At 37.2% G+C, this 22,424-nt stretch overlaps 1 protein-coding gene across 2 annotated transcripts in view; it reads left to right on the top strand.

Annotated features, from left to right (window-relative positions):
• Positions 1-22,424, top strand: part of SUGCT (succinyl-CoA:glutarate-CoA transferase) — a 679,336-nt gene that overhangs the window by 17,696 nt on the left and 639,216 nt on the right. For both annotated transcript variants that reach the window (XM_068550340.1, XM_068550339.1), the window contains exon 6: positions 6,827-6,947. In XM_068550340.1, coding sequence (XP_068406441.1) covers positions 6,827-6,947 — 121 coding nt within the window. The remainder of the gene's footprint in view (positions 1-6,826; positions 6,948-22,424) is intronic.

Below are 22,424 nucleotides of genomic sequence, written 5' to 3'. Positions count from 1 at the left end.
GTTTTAAAACATTATTTTGTTGGCAATCTGAAATTTTGCTGTAAATGCCATTTGAGTTTAACTTCGTTTTTATACTAAGTATAATTTGCTTTATAATTTCTGGTATATTGTGTTTAACATTTCTCCATAGTGTCAGAGTGTTCAGTTATGGTACTAGTGTCCATTGACTGAGTGCCTGCCCTGCATCAGATCTTAGGCCTGGGTACTTTATTCGTATTATCTTCTCAAATCTTCAGAATTTTCCTTGTAAATGAAGTATTATATCCTCATTTTCACAAGAGGTGAAATGAGTCTCAAGGGGCTTGAGTGATTGTCTAAAGATCACATAGCTAGTAAAGGGAGGAGCTGAAATTTGAACCCTAGGTCTACATCACTGTAGAGCCCAAGGTTTTTCTAACACTTATTCAGATGGCTGATGTGTGCAGACCTGATCTTGGCATCTTTCCTTGAGGGGCCAGCACAATGGTTAGGGGCATACCCCAGTGTTCTACTGCTGGGATTCAAATCCTGCCTTCTTTACTTACTAGCCATGTGACTTCAGGCAGGTTACTTAACTTCTTTATGCCTCAGCTCCCTTATTAGCAAAATGGGGACAATAATAATACCTACTTCTTAGGGTTGTTAGAATTGAGTTAATATTGTGTAAAATGTGAAGAAGGGTGCCTGCCATAGTCATAGTCAGCACTCATTCAGCATTAACTATTATTATTGTTCCCGATGCACATGAAGGTGGATTCATCATGTGAGATAAAACTTGTTTGCCATCCTTGTTAAAGTTTGAAGTCTAGGGCTTCCCTGGTGGCGCTGTGGTTAAGAATCCGCCTGCCAAGGCAGGGGACACGGGTTCGAGCCCTGGCCCAGGAGGATCCCACATGCCGCAGAGCAGCTGGGCCCGTGTGCCACAACTACTGAAACCCGCGCTCCTAGAGCCCGTGCTCCACAGCAGGAGAGGCCACTGCAATGAGAAGCCCGCGCACCGCAATGAAGAGTAGCCCCTGCTCGCTGCAACTGGAGAGAGCCCGTGCGCAGTGGTGAAGACCCTACACAGCCATAAATAAATAAATAAAATAAATTAAAAAAAAAAAAGTTTGAAGTCAAATGTAATGGATGTAAATCTCTTTGATTAGAGAATCAAATCCCCAAATTTGTTTTATATCAAAGTATCAACTTTAGCTTCATTGCTCTGATGCTTCTTTCCTTGTCATCTGGCTGATTGAAAAATAATGTCTTCTAGTTATTAAGATCAGAATCAGTGATCATCTGCTCTGGTTCTGTTGGATCAATCCAACAAATTTAGAATTTTACTAGATATATATTGAACCCAAAGCTTGATAATTGTCCTGATCTCACTGTCCTGTTTTCCTACATCTTTTCTATAGCATAACTTAGGTTTGTTTGCTTGTTTTTATTTTCTTTTTCAGTTGCAACTTAATATGATTTTTCTAAACTGTTCTCTGTTATTATTGCCCTGCCTTGTTTGTTTTTTTTTAATAGGTTTTTTTATTTTATTTTTTTATTTTTGGCTGCATTGGGTCTTCGTTGCTGCATCCGGGCTTTCTCTAGTTGCGGGAGGCGGGGGCTACTCTTCGTTGCGGTGCCCGGGCTTCTCATTGCGGTGGCTTCTCTTGTTGCGGAGCACTGGCTCTAGGTGCGCGGGCTTCAGTAGTTGTGGCACGTGGGCTTCAGTAGTTATGGCACATGGGCTCAGTAGTTGTGGCTCACGGGCTCTAGAGCACAGGCTCAGTAGTTGTGGTGCACGGGCTTAGTTGCTCCGCAGCATGTGGGATCTTCCCGGACCAGGGCTCGAACCCGTGTCCCCTGCATTGGCAGGCGGATTCTCAACCACTGTGCCACCAGGGAAGCCCACCCTGCCTTGTTTTTCTATGGCAGCGACCCTCATCTTGGACTTAACTCCCATTGTCTTCATTCTCAGGCCCTTCTTTTTATCTTTAAAGTAGTTATTATTATGATGATGATGATGGTGATGATGATGAATCATCTAGGAGATTGTTCTTAATTCTTCTCTTTCTGATTCATGTTTCTCAGTTCCACCTTCAATGTTCACAGTTCCTGCTTCTTTGCTTCCATTTCAGAACATTTTGATATTTTATCTTGAATAGTGAAGGTTTCAGATTTGATTTAACAAATACTTTACAAGTTCATTAGGGTTTTTCAATGGGGCAGTGTTAGGTGGAATTCATAACTCTTGCTCCTAAGACATCAGTGTACACTGGAGTATTTTAGGCCTACATGTATAATTCTAACCAAAAGAAATGAATTTGCTGGGACGTCTTTCTCACTCTCTTTGGATCCTGCCTCTGTCCTCCACCAGATTGTAAGTTTTAAATTGTTTCATTATGGGCGTGGTTTCTCTTCATGTCTGATAACAATAAAGTACATTGCAACTCATATTAAACTTTATAACAGATTATCTGCAGTCTTTTTTCATATCTGTTGCTTTCAGCTAGTTATACAGTTCATAAGTTATATATCTTACAGCCTAGAGGAAAAGTTATTTTTTGCCTAGTCTTTTTATTCTTTCTGGCATGGATTTCTCTTTTGGTCTTAAGAGTAGCGAAACAACCTTTGTATTCAGAACTTGGTGGCTGTGATTGCTAATATAATGAGTCTAGTTTATAGATACAGTTCCAGAGTATTATACAAAGCAGTCAGCTGGATACATGAGAGCTCCAAAAAGTATGACTCCTTTGTCAACCAGGCTAATCAAAAATAGGTTGTGTAGAAAAGAAAGCTCTGCTTAGAAAAGTCTATGTATTTTCATGGCAATATGATTTGATAACTTCCTAACACGTCATCTATATTTCAAATAATTCTCTATGTTAATTAGTTGACAGCAACAGTATCCATATTGTGGGTGTGAATCGTGGCCAATAGAGCAGTGTCATGGGTTTTATTTTCCTCCAACATCTTATTATGAAAAATTCAAACATACAGAAAAATGGAAAGAGTAGTATAATGAACTCTTATTTACCCTATGCCTAGATGCAACAGTTTTAACATTTTGCTATATTTGTTTATTTACATATGAATACATGTGGTATGTGTGTGTCTGATTTTGAACTATTTGAAAGTAAGTGAAAGATATGAAACTTTGTCCTTAAATCCTTCAGGAGACATCTCCTGGGGAGTATAGCTCAGGGGTAGGAGCATTTGACTGCAGAATACATCTAAGAGTAAGGACATTCTTTGACATACATTTAAGAATTATTTTATGATTTTTTTTTTACTGATAAATGTGGTTAAATTATTATCATCACTTCCCCTCTATTTCTGATCTTGCTCATCCAGTCTGTTCCTAAATTATATCTAATGAAGACAATTCAGAATTAGGTATTCTATATTTCAATTGATTTTAGTTTTTTTACTCTGTGAGTAGAAGGAAGATTTTTTTTTCCCCAGAAGAAAAGAAAAAGATGGTGAGTTCTCTAACATGCAAAATTGTGCTTGTTTCTTATTGTGGGTAAGATTCTAGAATAGATTATTAGGTAGGTGATCTGTGAGTGCCAAGATGAGGAAGAGGTGATCACCAGCAAAACTGGGAACAAGTCTTTTTTCCCCCCTCACTTTATTTCCTAGTAGATCCTTGTATCAGGGAAATGCGATAAATGTTTGGTCTCCACTGAAGCTGTTGACTTGTATATTACTTGTAGATAGTGTGGATATCCATATAACTCAGGGAGGTTTGTGATGTCTCTGATTTTAGCACTGTACTGTTTAGAATTTTAACGAATGCCTTAGTTAACGCTTTAGGGAACATACATGATCTTGAAATGGGTAAATATCCCGAAAGAGAGAGGGAGGGAGAATATGTTGGATGGCAGACTCACTAAGAATCAGTACCTAGTAAATAGATAGTATATGTTTATTTAAAATAAATATTTATAAAATGGAGCAAAGAATAACTTCTGCGCTATACACTTTTCTAGGGATATTTTATCAGTAAGTATCATAATGCATACATATTGAGTTCTTGGGTAATAATAAAAAGCTACGAGGCATCTTTATCAGTGGAAGTCTTTAGCTTCTAAATTCAACTTTTCCATATTTTTCTTATAACTTCGGAGAGTCATACTATGTGGTACTCTGAGCACACCTCTTCTTAGCTTAAATTTTTTTTCTGTTGTTATACGAGTAATATCTGCTCATGGGCAAAAAGATTAATATTTTAGTGTATCATATCAAATCTCTTTATGTCCTTGTATACTCATTTTTCCTGATAAACATGAGATAATACCATGTATATTGTTTTTTAATGTTTTTTGTTTATACATTCTGGATACTTTTCTATTAATATAACTTATTCACTATATTTATTTTCTTGTCTTATTGAAACAGTGAATTTGTTTGTGATCCATCTGAATACTTTATGTGAATTGAAATGTGACTTATGATGGTATAGAAATCTAAAAATACAAATACCCTATATAGTTAAAAGATTTAAAATTGTGGTATAATATATATAACATAAAATGTCATTTTAATCATTTTTACTTTACAGTTCAGTAGCATTGATTACATTCATAATTGTGTGCAACCATCACTGCTGTGTATTTCCTTTATGTTTAATCATCCCAAACAAACTCTGTATCCATTAACCAATAATTCTCCACTTCCTTCTCCCCTCAGCCTCTGATAACATCTAATTTACTTTCTGTCTTTATGAATTTGCCTATTCTAGATATTTCATATAAGTGAAATGATATAATATTTGTACTTTTGTGTCTGGTTAATTTTACGTAGCATAATGTTTTCAAGGTTCATCCATGTTGCAGCATGTATCAGAACTTTGCTCCTTTTTATGGCTGAATAATATTCTACTTTACTGGATGGATATATTTGTCTGTTGATGGATACTTGGGTTGTTTCCACCTTTTGGCTATTGTGAATAATGCTGCTATGAACATTTGGTTACAAGTACCTGTTCAAGTCCGTGCTTTCAATTATTTTGGGTATATACCTAGGACTGGCATCTCTGGGTCATATCTTAATTGTGTTTAACTTTTTGAGGAACCCACACAGAGTTTTAAAGTTAAAAATAATTTATCAAATGTCATTTGCATAAGGTACTATACTGTGCACCATGCAGAATACGCAGCAGAGAGATGACTGGTATAAAAATCTAGATGTGTTTGACGTGGCTTGTTTTCTTTAGTGCCTGCAGGAGTGCCATGTAAGTAGCAGACAGAAGCTCAGAAAAATATGTGGAATAAATTACAATGTAACTACAGTTTACATTTGTAAATAAAAAACAGCTTTGTGTTTTATTTATACTAACACCCATTCTCCCTCCACATTTTCCAAGCAACACTTGGTAGAATCATTAACAAAAAATAAACACATCTCCACTTGGGCTCTCCCTGGGGCATACTGCATAGAGTTGCCCATGTGAGAAGCAGCTCGAATGGTAATTGGCACCTGAAATTTGGAAAGGATGCCTGTATGGCTTAAGATTTGGGGTGCATACTTGAAAACCTTTCTCTCTCTGTCCTGTATCTTAATGTATGTATCATTCCTCTTCTGACAGGTGGTCACCTGGGCCCCTGGTACCTCTGTTTCAGGAGCTCTGGAGGATAACAGCTTATTTCCCTGAGATGCCTCCTAAGATCTCCTCCCCCTAAATTTTGTTAAGTCAAACAGTTCCATGTATACACTCCAAATTTGGTGACACAATAACAAACAGGCACTCAGTTTATTTACATGTTTCCTTCTAAAGTTTATGTAAATTCAGTTATTTTCCATCTAGAGCAGAGGTTGGCAGACTGTGTGGGCCAAATCAAGTTTGTTTTTGCACAGCCCATGGACTAACGGTGAATCTTACATTTTTAAAGATTGTTAAAGAAAAATAAAGAACCTGTGACAGGGAATGTATGTGGCCTGAAAAGGCTAAAATATTTACTTTTTGACATTTTATGAAAAAAGTTTGCTCACCCCTGGTCCAGAGTCTTATTCTATTACATTAGTTTGTATGTGTGAGAATATATCTATGTCAACATGGCAATTAAAAAATTATTGAATAGTTATTAGGCACTTGGATATGTTTGAGAATTACTGTAATGAATTTTTCTGGATGACCTAGTACAATTTTTGTGATGACTTTTCAAAAGATATGTAGTCACTATTGAAATTTTGTAAAGAATTTTAAGATTAAGGTTTACGATGGCTTGTTGCAGTGATCTGGGAATCAGAGTTGGGGTTTTGTTTCTGACAGTTACTGATTTACTGGGTTATAGTTTAGCAGTTTTTTTTTTAAAAATAGTTCATTAAATACATTTAAAACTCTTTGGAAAGAAAGCATCTGGAAAGTGTGAAAGCAATTCAGAATCATGTTTACATGTATTAAGTGCCTATATGTACATGTTGTAATGAGGAATATTACATAATAAGGATGGAGTAGTAAAGACATTGTATTTAGTTTTATTTTAAAGGGGTTAAAAGATATTTTTCATATATTTTATGTACCTATATTCTAATTTTTTTACCTAAACTTCTGAGAATATATTTAGATGGACCATGTAGCCTAGATATTTCTTACATTTAATGTAAGCAGAATCCACTTAATACCATGGTAGTAACTGAAAATTTTAATAGCCATTGTTTTACTGGCAGTCATACCTCAAGTAGTTGACCAGAGCCTTCATGTTTATCTAAGAATACTTTGTAATTCTACTTTTCCTGTGATTTTTCTGAGCTTTTACAAAGCGAGGATCAATTGTGTTTCCTGAAATCAGAATTCTATCATGTGGGGGTTTGTTGAAAGCTGGGAAGTCCCTTAAGAAGTCTGACTCATCTTCACCTCTTCTTTCAGCTTGCAGCTGTTTGCGATGTATTTGTGGAAAACTATGTCCCTGGCAAATTGTCTGCAATGGGGCTGGGCTATGAAGATATAGACGTGATAGCGCCTCACATAGTCTACTGTTCCATCACAGGTATTTCAGCACCACACCCTCGTCAGTGGCGAGGTTTTCCAGTTTCTGTGTCTCTTTCTGTATATAAGAAACCTCTCGCTAGTGTTGGTTTTCTTGACGTGGTTCTGCTCTCCCTGCCTGCCAAGCCATTTTAGGTTGTTGAAAATTAATCACTAAAAAACATTAACCTAAATGAACATTTTTCATATTTCTTCTGTGAATTGTCTGCCTGTAGTTTTGCCAATTTTTCTATTGATATTTCACAAATACTGACAAGGTACTATTATTAACTTATATGTAGAATTACAGGTGAAATATTAATTGGCTTTAAGATAACATAGGATCTCAACATATCGCTTCAATATATTCAAAAGTGCTAAAGCCAACTGAAGGAAAAGAGTGCTATAAAGTCTTTTAGATTGTTCAGCCCTTGATGGTGAACTCTGTGTGTGTGTTTGTGTGTGTATAAGTATGTCTTTAGGCTAAAGGGAAAAAAGTCATTGTATTAGTTATCTTTACATAGTTTATAAGCACTTAACTATTAATTAGGGATACAGTATTAAAAAGTTATTCTTAAAATAGAAAGTTACATTAATAGCTTTCGTCAGAATAATTTATAAGATTTTCAGATTTTATTAATTCATCCACCAAATATTTACTGCAGGCCTATGATCTGCCAGGCAGTATTCTAAGGTTCTGAGATACAGCAATGAATAACACATATCTATGCTCTCCAGCAGATTTACATTCTAGGTTAAGGAGATAGATAGTAAATAAGTAAACACATTCTTTTGTGTTTTGTTTTTTGTAATTGAGTGCAGTAGTGATAAGGTCAAAAGAGTGAAATTAAACAGGGCAAGGGGAATGAGGTGAGGAGGGTCTATTTTATACTGGGAGGTGAGACAAGGCTTCATTGATAAAGGGGACATTTAAGCCGAGACCTGAATGAAGTAAAGGAGTGAATCGTATCATTATTGGCAATGAGGGTTTCGGGCAAGGGAAACAGCAAGTGCAAAGGACCTGGGGCAAGACTGTGCTGGGCCTGTTTGAGGACCAGCAGGGATGGCTGAAACAGAGTGAGCGAGGGGGAATGTAGTAGGAAGAAAATCAGGGAGATAATGGTTAGTAAGATGATGGTTAGTAAGGGCTTGTGGGCTGCTCTTAAGGAATTAGGCTTTTACTTCGAGTAAGATTGTAAGCTAATGGAGAGTTTTAAGCAGAGGAATGATGCGACCTGACATATTTTTAAAAGGATCACTCTAGCTACTGTGTTAAGAATAGACTGTCGAGGACAAGGGTAGTGGGAGAACAATTACGAAGCTATTGAAATAGTCCAGGCTAGAGATGATGGGGGCTTGAATTAGGGTAGCAGTGGTCGAGGTAGTTAAAGAGTGATAGAATTCTAAATGTTTTCGAGAAAAGGGGGTAAAGTTTGCAGATGGATGAGATGTGAGTATCAGAGAAAGACTAGAGTTAAGGATGACTCTAGGGTCTGGGCCTGAGCGATTAGAAGAATTGCTGTTTACAGAGTCGAGGAGGACTGTGGAAAGAAGCTTTGGGAGGGAGAACATCACGTTGGACTTGGAATGTCAAGTCCAAGTCTAGCTTGAAATGTAGAGTAAGGGCTTGGATCTAAGAGTCAGGAGATGTAAAATTTTATAGTTATGAGCAAATACATGGTATTTGAAGCCTGTATTTGATCTTTTACAGAGTGAGTGTAGATAGAAAAAGGAGAGTCTGAGTGGCTGAGCCTGATGCACTCCCACGAGTAGATGTTTAGGAGATGATGATGACGCAGTGAAGGAAGTCGTGAAGGAATTGTCAACAAGGTGGGAGGAGAGCCCAGAGGCGAAGTGAGGAAAGGGTTTATTTTCATAGACAGTTTAAGCAGAAAAGCATAAAGCATAAAGCACGTTGGACCTGAATTACTCGCATCTCCTAAATGCACCACACTCGCTCTCAGGGCAGAGCCTTTACACACGATGTTCCCATCGCTTGGAACACTAATCCCCTGCCACACCCGGTGACTCTGTCTTTGTCCTTTAGATCTCACCTTGGATGTCTTTGCTTCTGTGCAGACTTTTTCTCTCGATCCCTGAAGATTGGGTTGGCTGTTGTCTATCATATTTTACTCTTTACTTGTCTGTCTCCCCCACTATCCTGCAGGCTCTTGTTCAGCACACAGTATAGAGCACATGGTAGGGAGTTTCTTACCTCAATGAATGAATAATCAGAACTTGGCTAAAGAGTTTTTAATAGCTGCCATTTTTTTTTTTTTTTTTTGCATTCTACTTTTCAGAAATAAGTGTAAGTGGTAAACGTTATGTTTACATTTTCCAAAGAAACTTTCAGAGGATAGCCTGGGGTTAGGGCATAGTTGGCCTCATCTGTTATTTCTTATGTAGTTCGTCCATAGTATTAACGTAATGATCATTGCTTTAAGGTATCAAAAGAGTCCATACCATGAAGTAAATATTCACTTATTGTCATTAGGTCCCTATGCCTTAGGTTTTTTCCTAAGGCAGTAAGGGAACTAGTACATTTAAAAAATATTTTAAAAGGGAACCAAACAAAAACTTTACTCCTTATATTTCGGTAAATTTATCTCAAAATAGGTATCTGAATATCTTGTTTTACTATAAAAGCCACAAAAATGTTATCTTAAAAATATTTGTTTTTCGTAAAATTATAAGAACCAAAATACTCCTATTTCTGTGTGTTAAGGTTAATTGAGATATTATAATACTTTGACTGTGACACATTACTTTAGTATAAATAGTGCTTTTCATGGTGTAATTGTCTGTGTGGTGGTATTTTCATATAAAATAAGCTGTAATTGCAATATTTGGACAATTGTTATTATTTTAGATTTAGATCAAAGAGCCCAGCGATCATTAACTTCTCTACTGAGCAGCACGAGAGATAGGTTCTGTACATGGTAGATCTTTGCCGCTAGACCTGACTCTTTTTCAGATGTACTATTTTATAGATCTGTAATCACACTTTTGTTTTTGTGTCTGTGTATCGAATACTTATATGTGTGTGAGAGAGGGAGAGATTTTTCCTTAAAATCTCACAATCTAATGGAAATGTTGAGGTCTAAAATATTAAAATAGGTGAACTCTTCTGAATTACCCTATAACCATAAAAATTCTACATAGCTAACAAATGCAAAATCTTACATGACAGTAAGTATTTATTTCTCATTGTCGTAAATGTGGATTGGCTGGGATTCAACTGATCTAGACTCGTTAGGTTTGGCTCCAAGTTGCAGGTCTGCTCTGCACGTGTCTTACACTCCTTGGACCAGTGGCTACCAAGTACGTGTTCTCCTCATAGTGAAAGGCAAGAGCACAAGAGAACAAACTTAATCTCACAAGCACGTTTAAAGCCTGTCTCTGCTCACATCACATCTGCTAGTATTCATTTGGTCAAGGCAAGTCATATGGCCAAGCCTAATACCAAGAGGTGGTTAAATATAATACTCTAGTGGCAGGAACTACAAAGTCGCATGGAAAAGGGCATGGGATCCGGGAAGGGTGAAGATTGGGAATAATAATGTATTTCATCACATCACCCAGCTAAATGAAATGCTAATCCACTTGGGAAGCCTCACACTTTCCCAAAGTTTCACATCTGTATCTAACTACGGTTAGAATCAAAAGTTCTTCTGGACCTTGTCTTGTGACTGGAGAATCTCATAAGTTTTCTTCCAGTTCTCAGATCCTGTACTAACATTTTAGTGTGGCAAAGTCCCTTAGAGATAGATTATATAATCCAGTAGTTCTCAGCTGAGGGAAAAATGGGAGTATCATATGCTTTTCGGTAATAGGGATGGGGCATGAAGGGGTGATGGGGAGAGGCATGTGTAGTCTGAAAAAGCAGCCCTCTTTATTCTATACTCCTGTGTATCCCCACCTCCTGACAATGGTTAGAAAAACATTCACACAGCTCTCTCTCCTTTATTTCCTGATAAGGAAACAGACCCAGAACAGCTAAGAGACCTAAGGTCACACAGCTATTTAACGGCAAATGGGTTTAAAACTCAGGCTTCTTGACTTGGTGTTAAGTGCTTCTACGCTTTCTCTGTTTAGACATGTATCATTGTTAAGTGATGACATGGACTTTGTGATTACAAGACACTGAACAGGTCTCCTTGAGAATATATATTTTTGTTATTCTCTTTCATTTGTTGTGGATCATATTGGCAGCGGTGGGAGTCATGAGCAGAGTTGCTCATCAGGGAGTCTAAATTTCAGCGGATTCTTTTGGAAGCAGCCGTCATTTGTGAGTCATGAGTTTGTGTGTATATAAAGCAAGGGCCATCTCTCTTTTTTTAGAAGTTTGATATTCTTGGTAATCAATGTTTGTTTTTTTTTTAATGAGACTGATTAGATCAGTCTAAAGTTGCACATGTTATTATGGGGATCCTAGACTTTCCTGATGTTTCCCAGTGGTATTGATGTCTTGTCAGTGCTTTCCAAGCCCAAATAGTCTGTTCTCACTCACATGTTGGCCTTACTGCTGATGAGAGTAACCTTGGAGTGGTTGGGAGTTTACTCTAATGCATTCTGACCGTCGTGTGGCTGAGATTGCCTCAGTCTGTGAAACCTGGTCTACAGGACAAAAATGCTACACTGATCACAAGGGAGGAAGGACCTGATTATTTCTATTAGCGCGGTCCTCTTGTCATTTCAGAAGAAGCTGAGTATGAACATTAGGGGGCAGTGTTTAAAAAGCTATCAATACAATTCACTACGAATTCCTTTTTGAGAAAACTGTAGTGTTTCCTGTGTACCACTGGGTGGAGAGAATCTCTGAAAGGACATATCTATATTTTTTCAAAGTATTTTTTTTTCAAAGTGACCATTCTCTACCTTTCTATACTTTTAGAAGTACAATGATATTTTCCTTAGCAATTTAATTTAAACTTTTATCTTCTTTCCTTCGTGTCTTCTGTGCATGTTATTAATTATACACACTTAGCAATAAGAATGCTCTCTACCACATTTTAAAGAATTTACTTTTTTTCTTCATGTTAACTTCATTACTCTTTCTTTCTAAAAGGATAAACATTACATTACGTTATTGACTAAACTAATTTTGTTGTAAGAACATTGTGTTTACCCTTTAAATAAAATTCCTCGTCTTTTTTTTAAGGAAAGTAGTTTGCAAAGCAGTTTTTTAATTTTTGAGAACAAGTTACAAAAGATGATATGCAGAATGATATTATTCATACAGAGTTAAAATTATATAAAATGTATATTTTTTGGTAGTTTACTCGTATGTGATTAAAATATAAAAATATTCATAGTAATGAAAAATACTAAACTCAAGAGAATGGTTACCCCTGGGGAGTGGGGAGGGAGGGAAGGGGGACAGGGATACACACAGGACTTCAGCTATATTTGCCAAATAGCCAACTGGCAGATGCATGAGTATTTGTTATGTTATTCTGTATACCCTTATTTATTTATTTATTTTTGGCTGTGTTGGGTCTTCATTGCTGTGTGTGGGCTTTCTCTAGTTGCGGCAAGCGGGGGCTACTCTTTGTTGCGGTGCGCGGGATTCTCATTGCGGTGGCTTCTCTTGTTGTGGAGTGTGGGCTCAGTAGTTGTGGCACGCGGGCTCAGTAGTTGTGGCTCGCAGGCTCTAGAGCACAGGCTCAGTAGTTGTGGTGCATGGGCTTAGTTGCTGTGTGGCATGTGGGATCTTCCTGGACCAGGGCTCGAACCTGTGTCCCCTGCATCCACCAGGGAAGCCCCATTCTGAATACCCTTTTATGCTTGAAATAACAGCAGCAAATGATTCAGAAATGCCCAAATAATCCCTTCCTTTCTCATTCCTTTCTTTTGTCTGCCCCTCACCCCCACCACTCCAGTACATGTTTCTTGAGCTTCTGTAGATTCCTGTCTGTGTTGAGTGTACAGAGTGAACAATGCAGCCATGGTCCCTGCCTTTAAGGAGCTTACAGCCTAGTGTGAGAGACACTTCATAAACAGGTTAAGAAGAGAGTATGGCATGTACTAACAAATTGCGCTGTCATGAAAGAATCAAACAGGGTACTGCGGTGGAGATTAGAAGAGCAGGGGATGCATAAGTAAATGGGATGGTCAAGGAAGTCCTTTCTGGGGAGGTAACATTTAATAGACTTAAAGTATGAGAAGGAGCCAGCCATGCAAAGAGCAAGGGGAGGAGCGATTCAGGCAGAGAGAACACCACGTGCAGAGGTAGGAAAGATCTAGCTGTCTTTAAAGACCTAAGAGAAAGCCAGTGTTTCTAGAATACCAATAACTGGGAACAGCATGCTTGAGAAGACACTGCATAGAGGTGTGCAAGTGCCATGGTGTGCTGGAAGGGGTTTGAGCAGTAGAAGGATATGATTCAAATTGCATCAAAAATGATCTTTGAAAGAGGTGGGTATCAAATACTGATTGTCTCATTGAAGAATTTCATTATAAACATTGGTCTTGAAATAAGGTTCATGTTTGAGAGAGTAGCTATTAAGATAAAATTTCTTTAGATTACTAAAGGCTCCCATGGTGTTTCAGAGTCAATAACAGAGAATGATGAGCCCAGATGGATATGGCAAATCATCTAGCAAACTGCATCCAACACTATATCATGGCAACGATAATACAAAACAAAACACTGCTGCACTTGGATTCTTATGGAGTGAGTTAGTCTGTGTATATGTATATTTTCATCATTTTCTACATATTCACCACATAACCATGTCTTTTAAAAAAGAATAATTAGAAGTCTGCCTGCACTCTAAACCCATAAAAATTTTGAAGGGGAGAAAAGAAAGAAAGGGAGGGAAGGAGGGAGAGAGGACAAAAGAAAGGAAGGAGGGAAGAAGGAGAGGAAGGAAAGAAGGAAGGAAGGAAAGAAGGGAGAGAGGGAGTGAGGAAGGAAGGGAGGGAGGAAGGAAGGAAGAAAGAGAAAGAATCAGAACTAAGTCAAATGGAATAACAATGGGCAAGTTTTTTTAACCTCTAAAAATAATAGTTCAGTTTAGTTCATTAAGCATCATTTCTAGATTGAATAAACAATCAGTTACAGATACGACGTTGAAAGAGGTCCTCACAGTCAAAATAACTGGAAACTACTGGTCTAAATTATAGATGTCTCTGTTGTCTCCCCTTCTAACAGAACATTTTTTCACCAGAATTTTAGAGTGTTGTGGTCATCTGTCCAACTTTATAGTCAGTGATCCCTAGCAAAAGTGTGGTTTAACATATTTACCATTTTGTACCAAACTCATTGTTTAAACAAACAATGACACCGTCTCTGCAGGGGAAGAGAAACTTAGCACATAAATACAAGATTTCAAAGCACAGCCCATAAAACTAGGGACTGAGATTATATTTTGTCTGTAGACATGGACAGACTCCAGAAAGTGACTTTATGCCTTCGTTCTATCCCCCAAGGGCATAATCTTTTTATCTTTAAATACTTCTTTTTACCCTTACACGTGTAGCAGATGTGTTATACAAGTTGGGCTCAGTGGAGCGTAAGCAGAAACTATTCTTTCCCACGCTACCTCTGCAAACCTGCACTCCTGACTCATTTTCCTTGCTCATTGGTGAAATCCCAGGAAAGTCCTGCAGACTCTTTTCCCCGATTATTTTATTTCAAGTATTACAAATTCCAGTCCAATCTAAAATCAAAACTTCAGACTCTTGTACAATTTATGACTTTTCCCTTTCTCCAGCTTGGGCCTGACTTCTGGGAAACCTGAAGAGTGTGTGTGTGTGTGTTGGAAGAGGATAGTCAGTTTCTTCATGCCTCCATGATCCATCTCTTCCCTGTTGCTTGCTTCTCTTTGTGATTCCTTCAGAGTCAGGCCCTCTTAGGGAAGAGAGTGAGTTAATGGGTATAAAAGAGCTTGTGCTTGATGGGGGTAGTTGGGCCCTGCATTGCGGCCTCCTGTGTGCCTGAAGCTCAGTTGGTGGCAAACTGTCCTACGGGGAGCTTTGTAGGCTCCTCAGAGACTTCAGACTGTAGTTTTCCCTCTTTAGTCCTCGGCTTTGTGCGGTCTTATGTATACAGAGGCCACCTGTTCAGGTCAAGGTCACTTTGTCCTATAGGCAGCCCTCATGGATAGAATTCCTTTTTTAATTTTTGTAATTTTTTAATTGAAGTATAGTTGATTTACAATGTTGTGTTAGTGTAAGGTGTACAGCAGAGTGATTCAGTTATATGTGTGTGTGTGTGTATATATATATTCTTTTTCAGATTCTTTTCTGTTATAGGAACATTCCATTATTAGTACAAGATATTGAGTAGAGTTCCCTGTGCTATACAGTAGGTCCTTGTTGATTATCCATTTTATATATAGTAGTGTGTGTGTGTTAATAGAATTCCTTTTAAAATGAACTAGTTCTGCTCTCCTGATTGTCCACTTAGCCCATGGGGAAAACTCCTCCTTGCTCTTCCTCACCATTGGGAGTGAAGTTTACTCCCAAATCTCTTAGTTCTGCTGCCTTTCCCTGCTGTAACCATAGCCTCTTGCTTTTGGTACTTCTTTAGGCACATGTCCAGTCCTTATGTACTTTCATATTCCTAAACTATAGGCCCAGATCTCAGATGCTTTTTTTGAAGTGTCCCTCATGTGGCTTGAAGTAAAGAGGAAGCAGCTTGCCCCTACCCTATGGCAGGGTGAAATGCACAGCATGCTGACAACTCTTTCTTTTATTTTTTTAAATTTATTTTATTGAAGTATAGTTGTTTACAATGTTGGGTTAATTTCTGCTGAGCAGCAAAGTGATTCAGTTATACATATATATATGTTCTTTTTCATATTCTTTTCCGTTACGGTTTATCACAAGATATTGAATATAGTTCCCTGTGCTATTACAGTAGGACCTTGTTGTTTATCCATTCTCTATATAATATTTTACATCTGCTAATCGCAAACTCCAATCCTTTCCTCCTCCACCCCCCGCCCCCTTGACAACCACAAGTCTGTTCTCTCTGTCTGTGAGTCTGTTTCTGTTTCGTAGGAAAGTTCATTTGTGTCATATTTTTTAAATTAAAAAAAAAATTTTTTTTCTTTTTTCTTTTTTTTCTTTTTTAGTATCTTTATTGGAGTATAATTGCTTTACAATGTTGTGTTAGTTTCTGCTGTATAACTCCTTTTTTTTTAACATCTTTATTGGAGTACAATTGCTTTACAATAGTATGTTAGTTTCTGCTTTATAACAAAGTGAATCAGCTATACATATACATATATCCCCATATCGCTTCCCTCTTGCATCTCCCTCCCTCCCACCTTCCCTATCCCACCCCTCTAGGTGGTCACAAAGCACTGAGCTGATCTCCCTGTGCTATGCGGCTGCTTCCCACTAGCCATCTATTTTACGTTTGGTAGTGTATATATGTCCATGCCACTCTCTCACCCTGTCACATCTTACCCCTCCCCCCCACCCCATATCCTCAAGTCCATTCTCTAGTAGGTCTATATCTTTATTCCTGTCTTGCCCCTAGGTTCTTCATGACCTTTTTTTTTTTTTTTTAGATTCCATATATATGTGTTAGCATATGGTATTTGTTTTTCTCTTTCTGACTGACTTCACTCTGTATGACAGACTATAGGTCCATCCACCTCACTACAAATAACTCAATTTCATTTCTTTTTATGGCTGAGTAATATTCCATTGTAGATATGTGCCACATCTTCTTTATCCATTCATCCGTCGATGGACACTTAGGTTGCTTCCATGTCCTGGCTATTGTGAATAGAGCTGCAATGAACATTTTGGTACATGACTCTTTTTGAATTATGGTTTTCTCAGGGTGTATGCCCAGTAGTGGGATTGCTGGGTCGTATGGTAGTTCTATTTTTAGTTTTTTAAGGAACCTCCATACTGTTCTCCATAGTGGCTGTATCAATTTACATTCCCACCAACAGTGCAAGAGTGTTCCCTTTTCTCCACACCCTCTCCAGCATTTATTGTTTGTAGATTTTTTGATGATGGCCATTCTGACCGGTGTGAGATGATATCTCATTGTAGTTTTGATCTGCATTTCTCTAATGATTAATGATGTTGAGCATTCTTTCATGTGTTTGTTGGCATAAGCCCACGCACATATGGTCACATTATCTTTGATAAAGGAGGCAAGAATATACAGTGGAGAAAGGACAGCCTCTTCAATAAGTGGTGCTGGGAAAACTGGACAGCTACATGTAAAAGAATGAAATTAGAACACTCCCTAACACCATACACAAAAATAAACTCAAAATGGATTAAAGACCTAAATGTAAGGCCAGACACTATCAAACTCTTAGAGGAAAACATAGGCAGAACACTCTATGACATAAATCACAGCAAGATCCTTTTTGTGTCATATTTTAGATTCTGCATGCAAGTGATATCATACAGTATTTGTCTTTCTCTTTCTGATTTACTTCAGTTAGTATGATAATCTCTTGGTCCATCCATGTAGCTCCCAGTGGCATTATTTTATTCTTTTTTATGGCTGAGTAGTATTCCAGTGTATATATATACCACATCTTCTTTATCCATTCATCTGGATAAAGGTTGTTTCCATGTCTTGGCTCTTGTGAATAGTGCTGCTGTGAACATAGGGGTGTATGTAACTTTTTGAATTATAGTTTTGTCCACATATATGCCCAGGAGTGGGATTGCTGGATCATATGGCATCTCTATTGTTAGTTTTTTGAGGAACCTCCATACTGTTTTCCATAGTGGCTGCACCAATTTGCATTCCCACTAACAGTGTAGGAGGGTTCCCTTTTCTTCACACCCTCTCCAGCATTTGTTACTTGTAGACTTTTAATAATGGCCATTCTGACCGGTGTGACCTGGTACCTCATTGTAGTTTTTATTTGCATTTCTCTAATAATTAGTGATGTTGAGCATCTTTTCATGTGCCTGCTGGCCATCTGTATGGCTAACAACTCTTTGTAAGGAAATTCATGCTAAAGGTCTCATTTATCTTTCCACCTTTTCTCACATACCCTGAAATGGATGATAAGCTAAGAGCAGCAAAACTGGTTTCATAGTCTTTTAGCATGACCTGCGTTGGTGTTCTGGCACTTACGGCATTCTTTTTGGGTTTGAAGCCTCAACTGAAACTGAGGCAAGAGAGTCCTGTTTGAACATTCTTTAACTCAAAGTTTGTTGGAGAAATATGTTTTTCAGGTAGTAAAGAATAACATTAAGTAGAGCAAACCTGAGATATCTGTGTTCGAAATTTTTAAGTATGAAAAGATAATATTTAGTAAACTAAAAGTGTTTTGACTAATTCTGTATACATTTTAAATTATTTAGACACAAATGAAAAGGTCAGTCATTTCCATATACATGATTTTTAAATAAATATCTTTTCCCAATAGCAAATCCCACTTTAAAGCTGATACTGAATTGTTACTGGGTATAAGGAACATTGTGATAATTTTCCTTGGGAATTTTTTATGAAACTGTGGGATTAAGAAAATCTGTTGGACTGGAACATGGATAAAATGATTCCCCATTATGCTGAAAGAGACAAAATTGCTGTTCTTAAAAGAACTCTGCTGGGTGTAATTAGGGATATGCAGTGAGCACCATCTCATGACACAATTTTATGCATAAATATGTGTTTGAGCTTCTCCAGTTCTCAGACACTTTCATTTCTCTTGTACTATTGATCGATAAAAGAGAAACCCATGACTTGAAAAGGAACTTGAGTTGTTTTCTCAATGCTTTAAAATTCTAAAAGCAAAGAGAGAACCTGAGCCTAGAAATATGGTATAAATCTAGAATCATTTGATTTCACCTTTGGTCTCTGATTTCTAATATATGGATATATTGGTTCCCAGTTCAAAGAACCACTTGGGGCCAACAAAAGGGAAAAAGATGACAGTGTTAGTTAATGTCAAAGCAGTAGTTATTTCAAAACCTTCACAAATCGAATGTTTCATAGATCGTGCCAGATAAACATGCCAAGACTTAGCCACAGTCCAAAAATCCTGTCATCAGAACTAAATTGTTTCCCCTTATGGTAATAGGTCTGGGATATAAATCCACAAATTAAAGAAGCAGTGCTAGATAGGAAGAAATGTTATGCTTAAAAGGATAAAAAAAAGAATGTTAGATAAAATTTAGATAGCATTTATTTCATGAATGCTAATGAATTTTTTCCTTCTTTGGATGGCCTTCCAAGCCAGCATTAGTGCAATACTACAACTTTCAGCCCTTATTTGAACCATAGTAGCTTCACAAAGGTCAAAGTATGTTGAGTAAGTAACAGTTATACACCCTGAAAGATAAGGGATGTTGATAAAATATCAGATTGTGGAATCAGTGAATCCGTTTTGTAAAGAACATAAAATTCACAAAAATTTATCAAGTGAAAAATACCAAAGTTTAAAAAATTTGGTAAACATTTGGTTATAAGAAAGACTAGTCTAACAAATAGTCTGATTAAAAAATGGGTCAAGGATGTGAACACATTTCTCCAGAGAGAATATACACATTGCCAATAAGCACATGAAAAGATACTCAACATTACTAATTATTAGGGAAATGCAAATCAAAACCACAATGAGATACCACTTCATACTCACTGGGATAGCTACTATCAAAAAAACAAAAGTTAACAGTGTTGGTGAGGATGTGGAAAAATTGGAACCCTTGTGCACTGTTGGTAGGAATGGGAAATGGTGTAAGCCACATAGGGGGTTCTTCAAAAAATTAAACATAGAATTACCATATAATTCAGCAATTCCACTTTTGATTATATATCCAAAAGAATTGAAAGCGAGTACTTGAACAGATGTTTGCATTATGTTCCTAACAGCATTATTCAAAAATAGTCAAAAGTTGGAAGCAACCCAAGTGTCCATCAGTGGATAAATGGATAAATAAAATGTGGTATACATACAATGGGATATTATTTAGCCTTGAAAAGGAAGGGAATTCTGACACAGGCTGCAACATGGATGAACCTTGAAGACATTATGCCAAGTGAAATAAGCCAGTCACAAGAGGACAAATACTGTATTACTCCACTTCTATGAGGTACCTAGAGTAGTCAGAGTCATAGAGCTAGAAGATAGAATGATGATTGTTAGAGGCTTGGGGGAAAGAAAAACGGGGAGTTACTGTTTAACGGATGCAGAGTGTCAGTTGGGAAGATGAAAAAGTTTTAGAGATGAATAGTAGTGACAATGTGAGTACCACTGCACTGTACACTTAAAAATGGTTAAAATGGTAAATTTTATGTTATGTATACTTTATCATGATTAAAAAATTAAAGTTAAAAAATAAAAAATTTAAAAAGTAAAAAAAGAAGGCTAGTCTAAACTACAAAGTGTACTGTGAAATTCTAATTACTGTGTCACAACCACAAGAAAATGTTGTTTGTATTATGTTTTAAATAGTGGTCTACAAATACAAATATTTGATGACTAGGTATTGAATATATAAAACACTCCTTTGTTTAATAATCAATTGATTCATGTATGTATGAATTAAAAGCCCTTTATTTCTTAGGATTTTGTCTTTTATTTCTTTTCAATCTGATGGGATTAGCTTATAGTTGTCATTTGCTTAATACTAAATATTGACTAAAATACCAGGTTTTTGTTGTTGTTGTTTTGGTCAAAATCTTACTCCATATGCTAATTTTACATCTTTAGATTCTTATTGCTATTCACCCTATATTTATCATTCTGTTGTAAATAATTTAGCGTTCCTAACATTGTCTAGGAAATACTCAAAGGATTGAGGAAAGGGAATTTAAATGAATTCTTTCTGAAGAGAAGAATTGCCTGTTAGGATGAATAGTTATAATAATGAGAGTTCTATGAGAATTGCTGATTTTGCTTCAAAATAAAAATATTATAATTATTTTAAAAATTTCAATCTGAGAAGTGAAATTTTACAGTCCCAAATATTTCTAGGAGGGCACATTTCTCCTACTCCAGTCAGAAACTTAAATCATGTTTCTTGCAGCTCTCTGAGGAAAGCCACGATGGTAGTGTGGGACATGCCCTCACCTCAGTTAGATACACCCAGAATCTTATTTGTTCAGTTACCATCTTTGTATTTTGAATCTTCTATTCTTCTTCTCCCACAGTAACTTGGCCCCTTGCCTTCCACCTACCCTCAGTTCTGTTTCTAACCTAGCATATGGAGGCAGTGACTACGCTAATGTGTACATGTCCACAGAAATACCCTCATTTAGAGCTTTTACCTGTCAGTGTTTAGTTGAAGGTACACAGTATCAGTTGTGAACAACGAAGTCCTCAGTTGTTGTCTTCAGTGTTTCTATGGGTCTTTTACTTCTTTGAGTGGGATACGATATACTTCTGCCCTCTAATCCCTCCACCATTTCATATCTGATCTGTCATTTGGACTTGAACTACTTATTACTCCTGAAGGTCATGGGGATTACTGGACATAAGCTATTTGGTCCATTATTTTGACTATCTTGAGTCACAAAGTATCTAAAACAATCAAATTCTAATTAGAAAAGCATTGAACAAAGGACAATGTGGCCTAGACACTCCTCAGGTGAAGATAGTGGGGCAAAAGTGGGACAAGGCACAGGAGGAATCGCAGATTGTGAGACACAGGTGTGGAGGGGCAGTATGTTAAAATACATTTCCCTCTCATGGCCCTACCTCTCCCACCTCCGCACTCCCGACATTTCATTGGATTCCTTGCAGTTCTCAGACTCACTTATCTAGAGCAGGGGGCTGGAAGTGCCTGTGGGCCAAATATGACCAGCTGTCTCTTTTAAAAAATAAAGTTTTATTGGAACACAGCCACGTCCATTTGTTTACATATTGTCTATGGTTGCTTTTGCATTGCAATAGCAGAGATCAGTAGTTGCCAACAGAGACCCCCAAACCCCGCAAAGTCTAAAAAATATTTTCTATCTGGCCCTTAATGGAAGAAATTTGCAGGTCCCAGATTTAGGGCATTTGGTATTCATGGTTGGAAGGCAGGATGACACAACAGAATGGACAGAAAAAAAAGTACTTTATTTGTTCCCTTTTGAGTGTAGGCCCTGAGGATACTTAGGTTAGAAAATACATTATGATGTAAAAGCCAGGAATCTGAGTCCTGTGCCCACATTCCCAAGAATGAAAATAATTCTCTACAATGAAAAGGCTTACAGAAGTAGGCAGAAATGGAATCATGAAAAACTTTACATTTGGCTTGGCTATATAAAATAATATCTAATATTTATTGAGTGTTTACTATGTATGAGACATGGTGCTAAGCATTTATTATATATTATCTCATATAAAGTAATACATAATTGGCATAATTTATATATAGGCAAATCTTGTAATCATGGTATCAATATTAATTGCTTATCAATTATAAAAAATATCATGCAGCATAATTGAAAGCTTTCAACAAGGTTTTATGAGACTTGTATTATAGTGCCATGTGACCTTGGAGACACCATTACACTGATCTGAGCCTAAATGTCTTATCTCTAAAATGGGAATAAATTTGTCCTGCTTACTTC

Source organism: Eschrichtius robustus, chromosome 8, assembly GCF_028021215.1.
Source record: "Eschrichtius robustus isolate mEscRob2 chromosome 8, mEscRob2.pri, whole genome shotgun sequence".
Classification (NCBI taxonomy): Eukaryota; Metazoa; Chordata; class Mammalia; order Artiodactyla; family Eschrichtiidae; genus Eschrichtius; species Eschrichtius robustus.
Note: the sequence above shows the minus strand (reverse complement) of the source record. Positions and strands in the feature narration are given on the sequence as shown.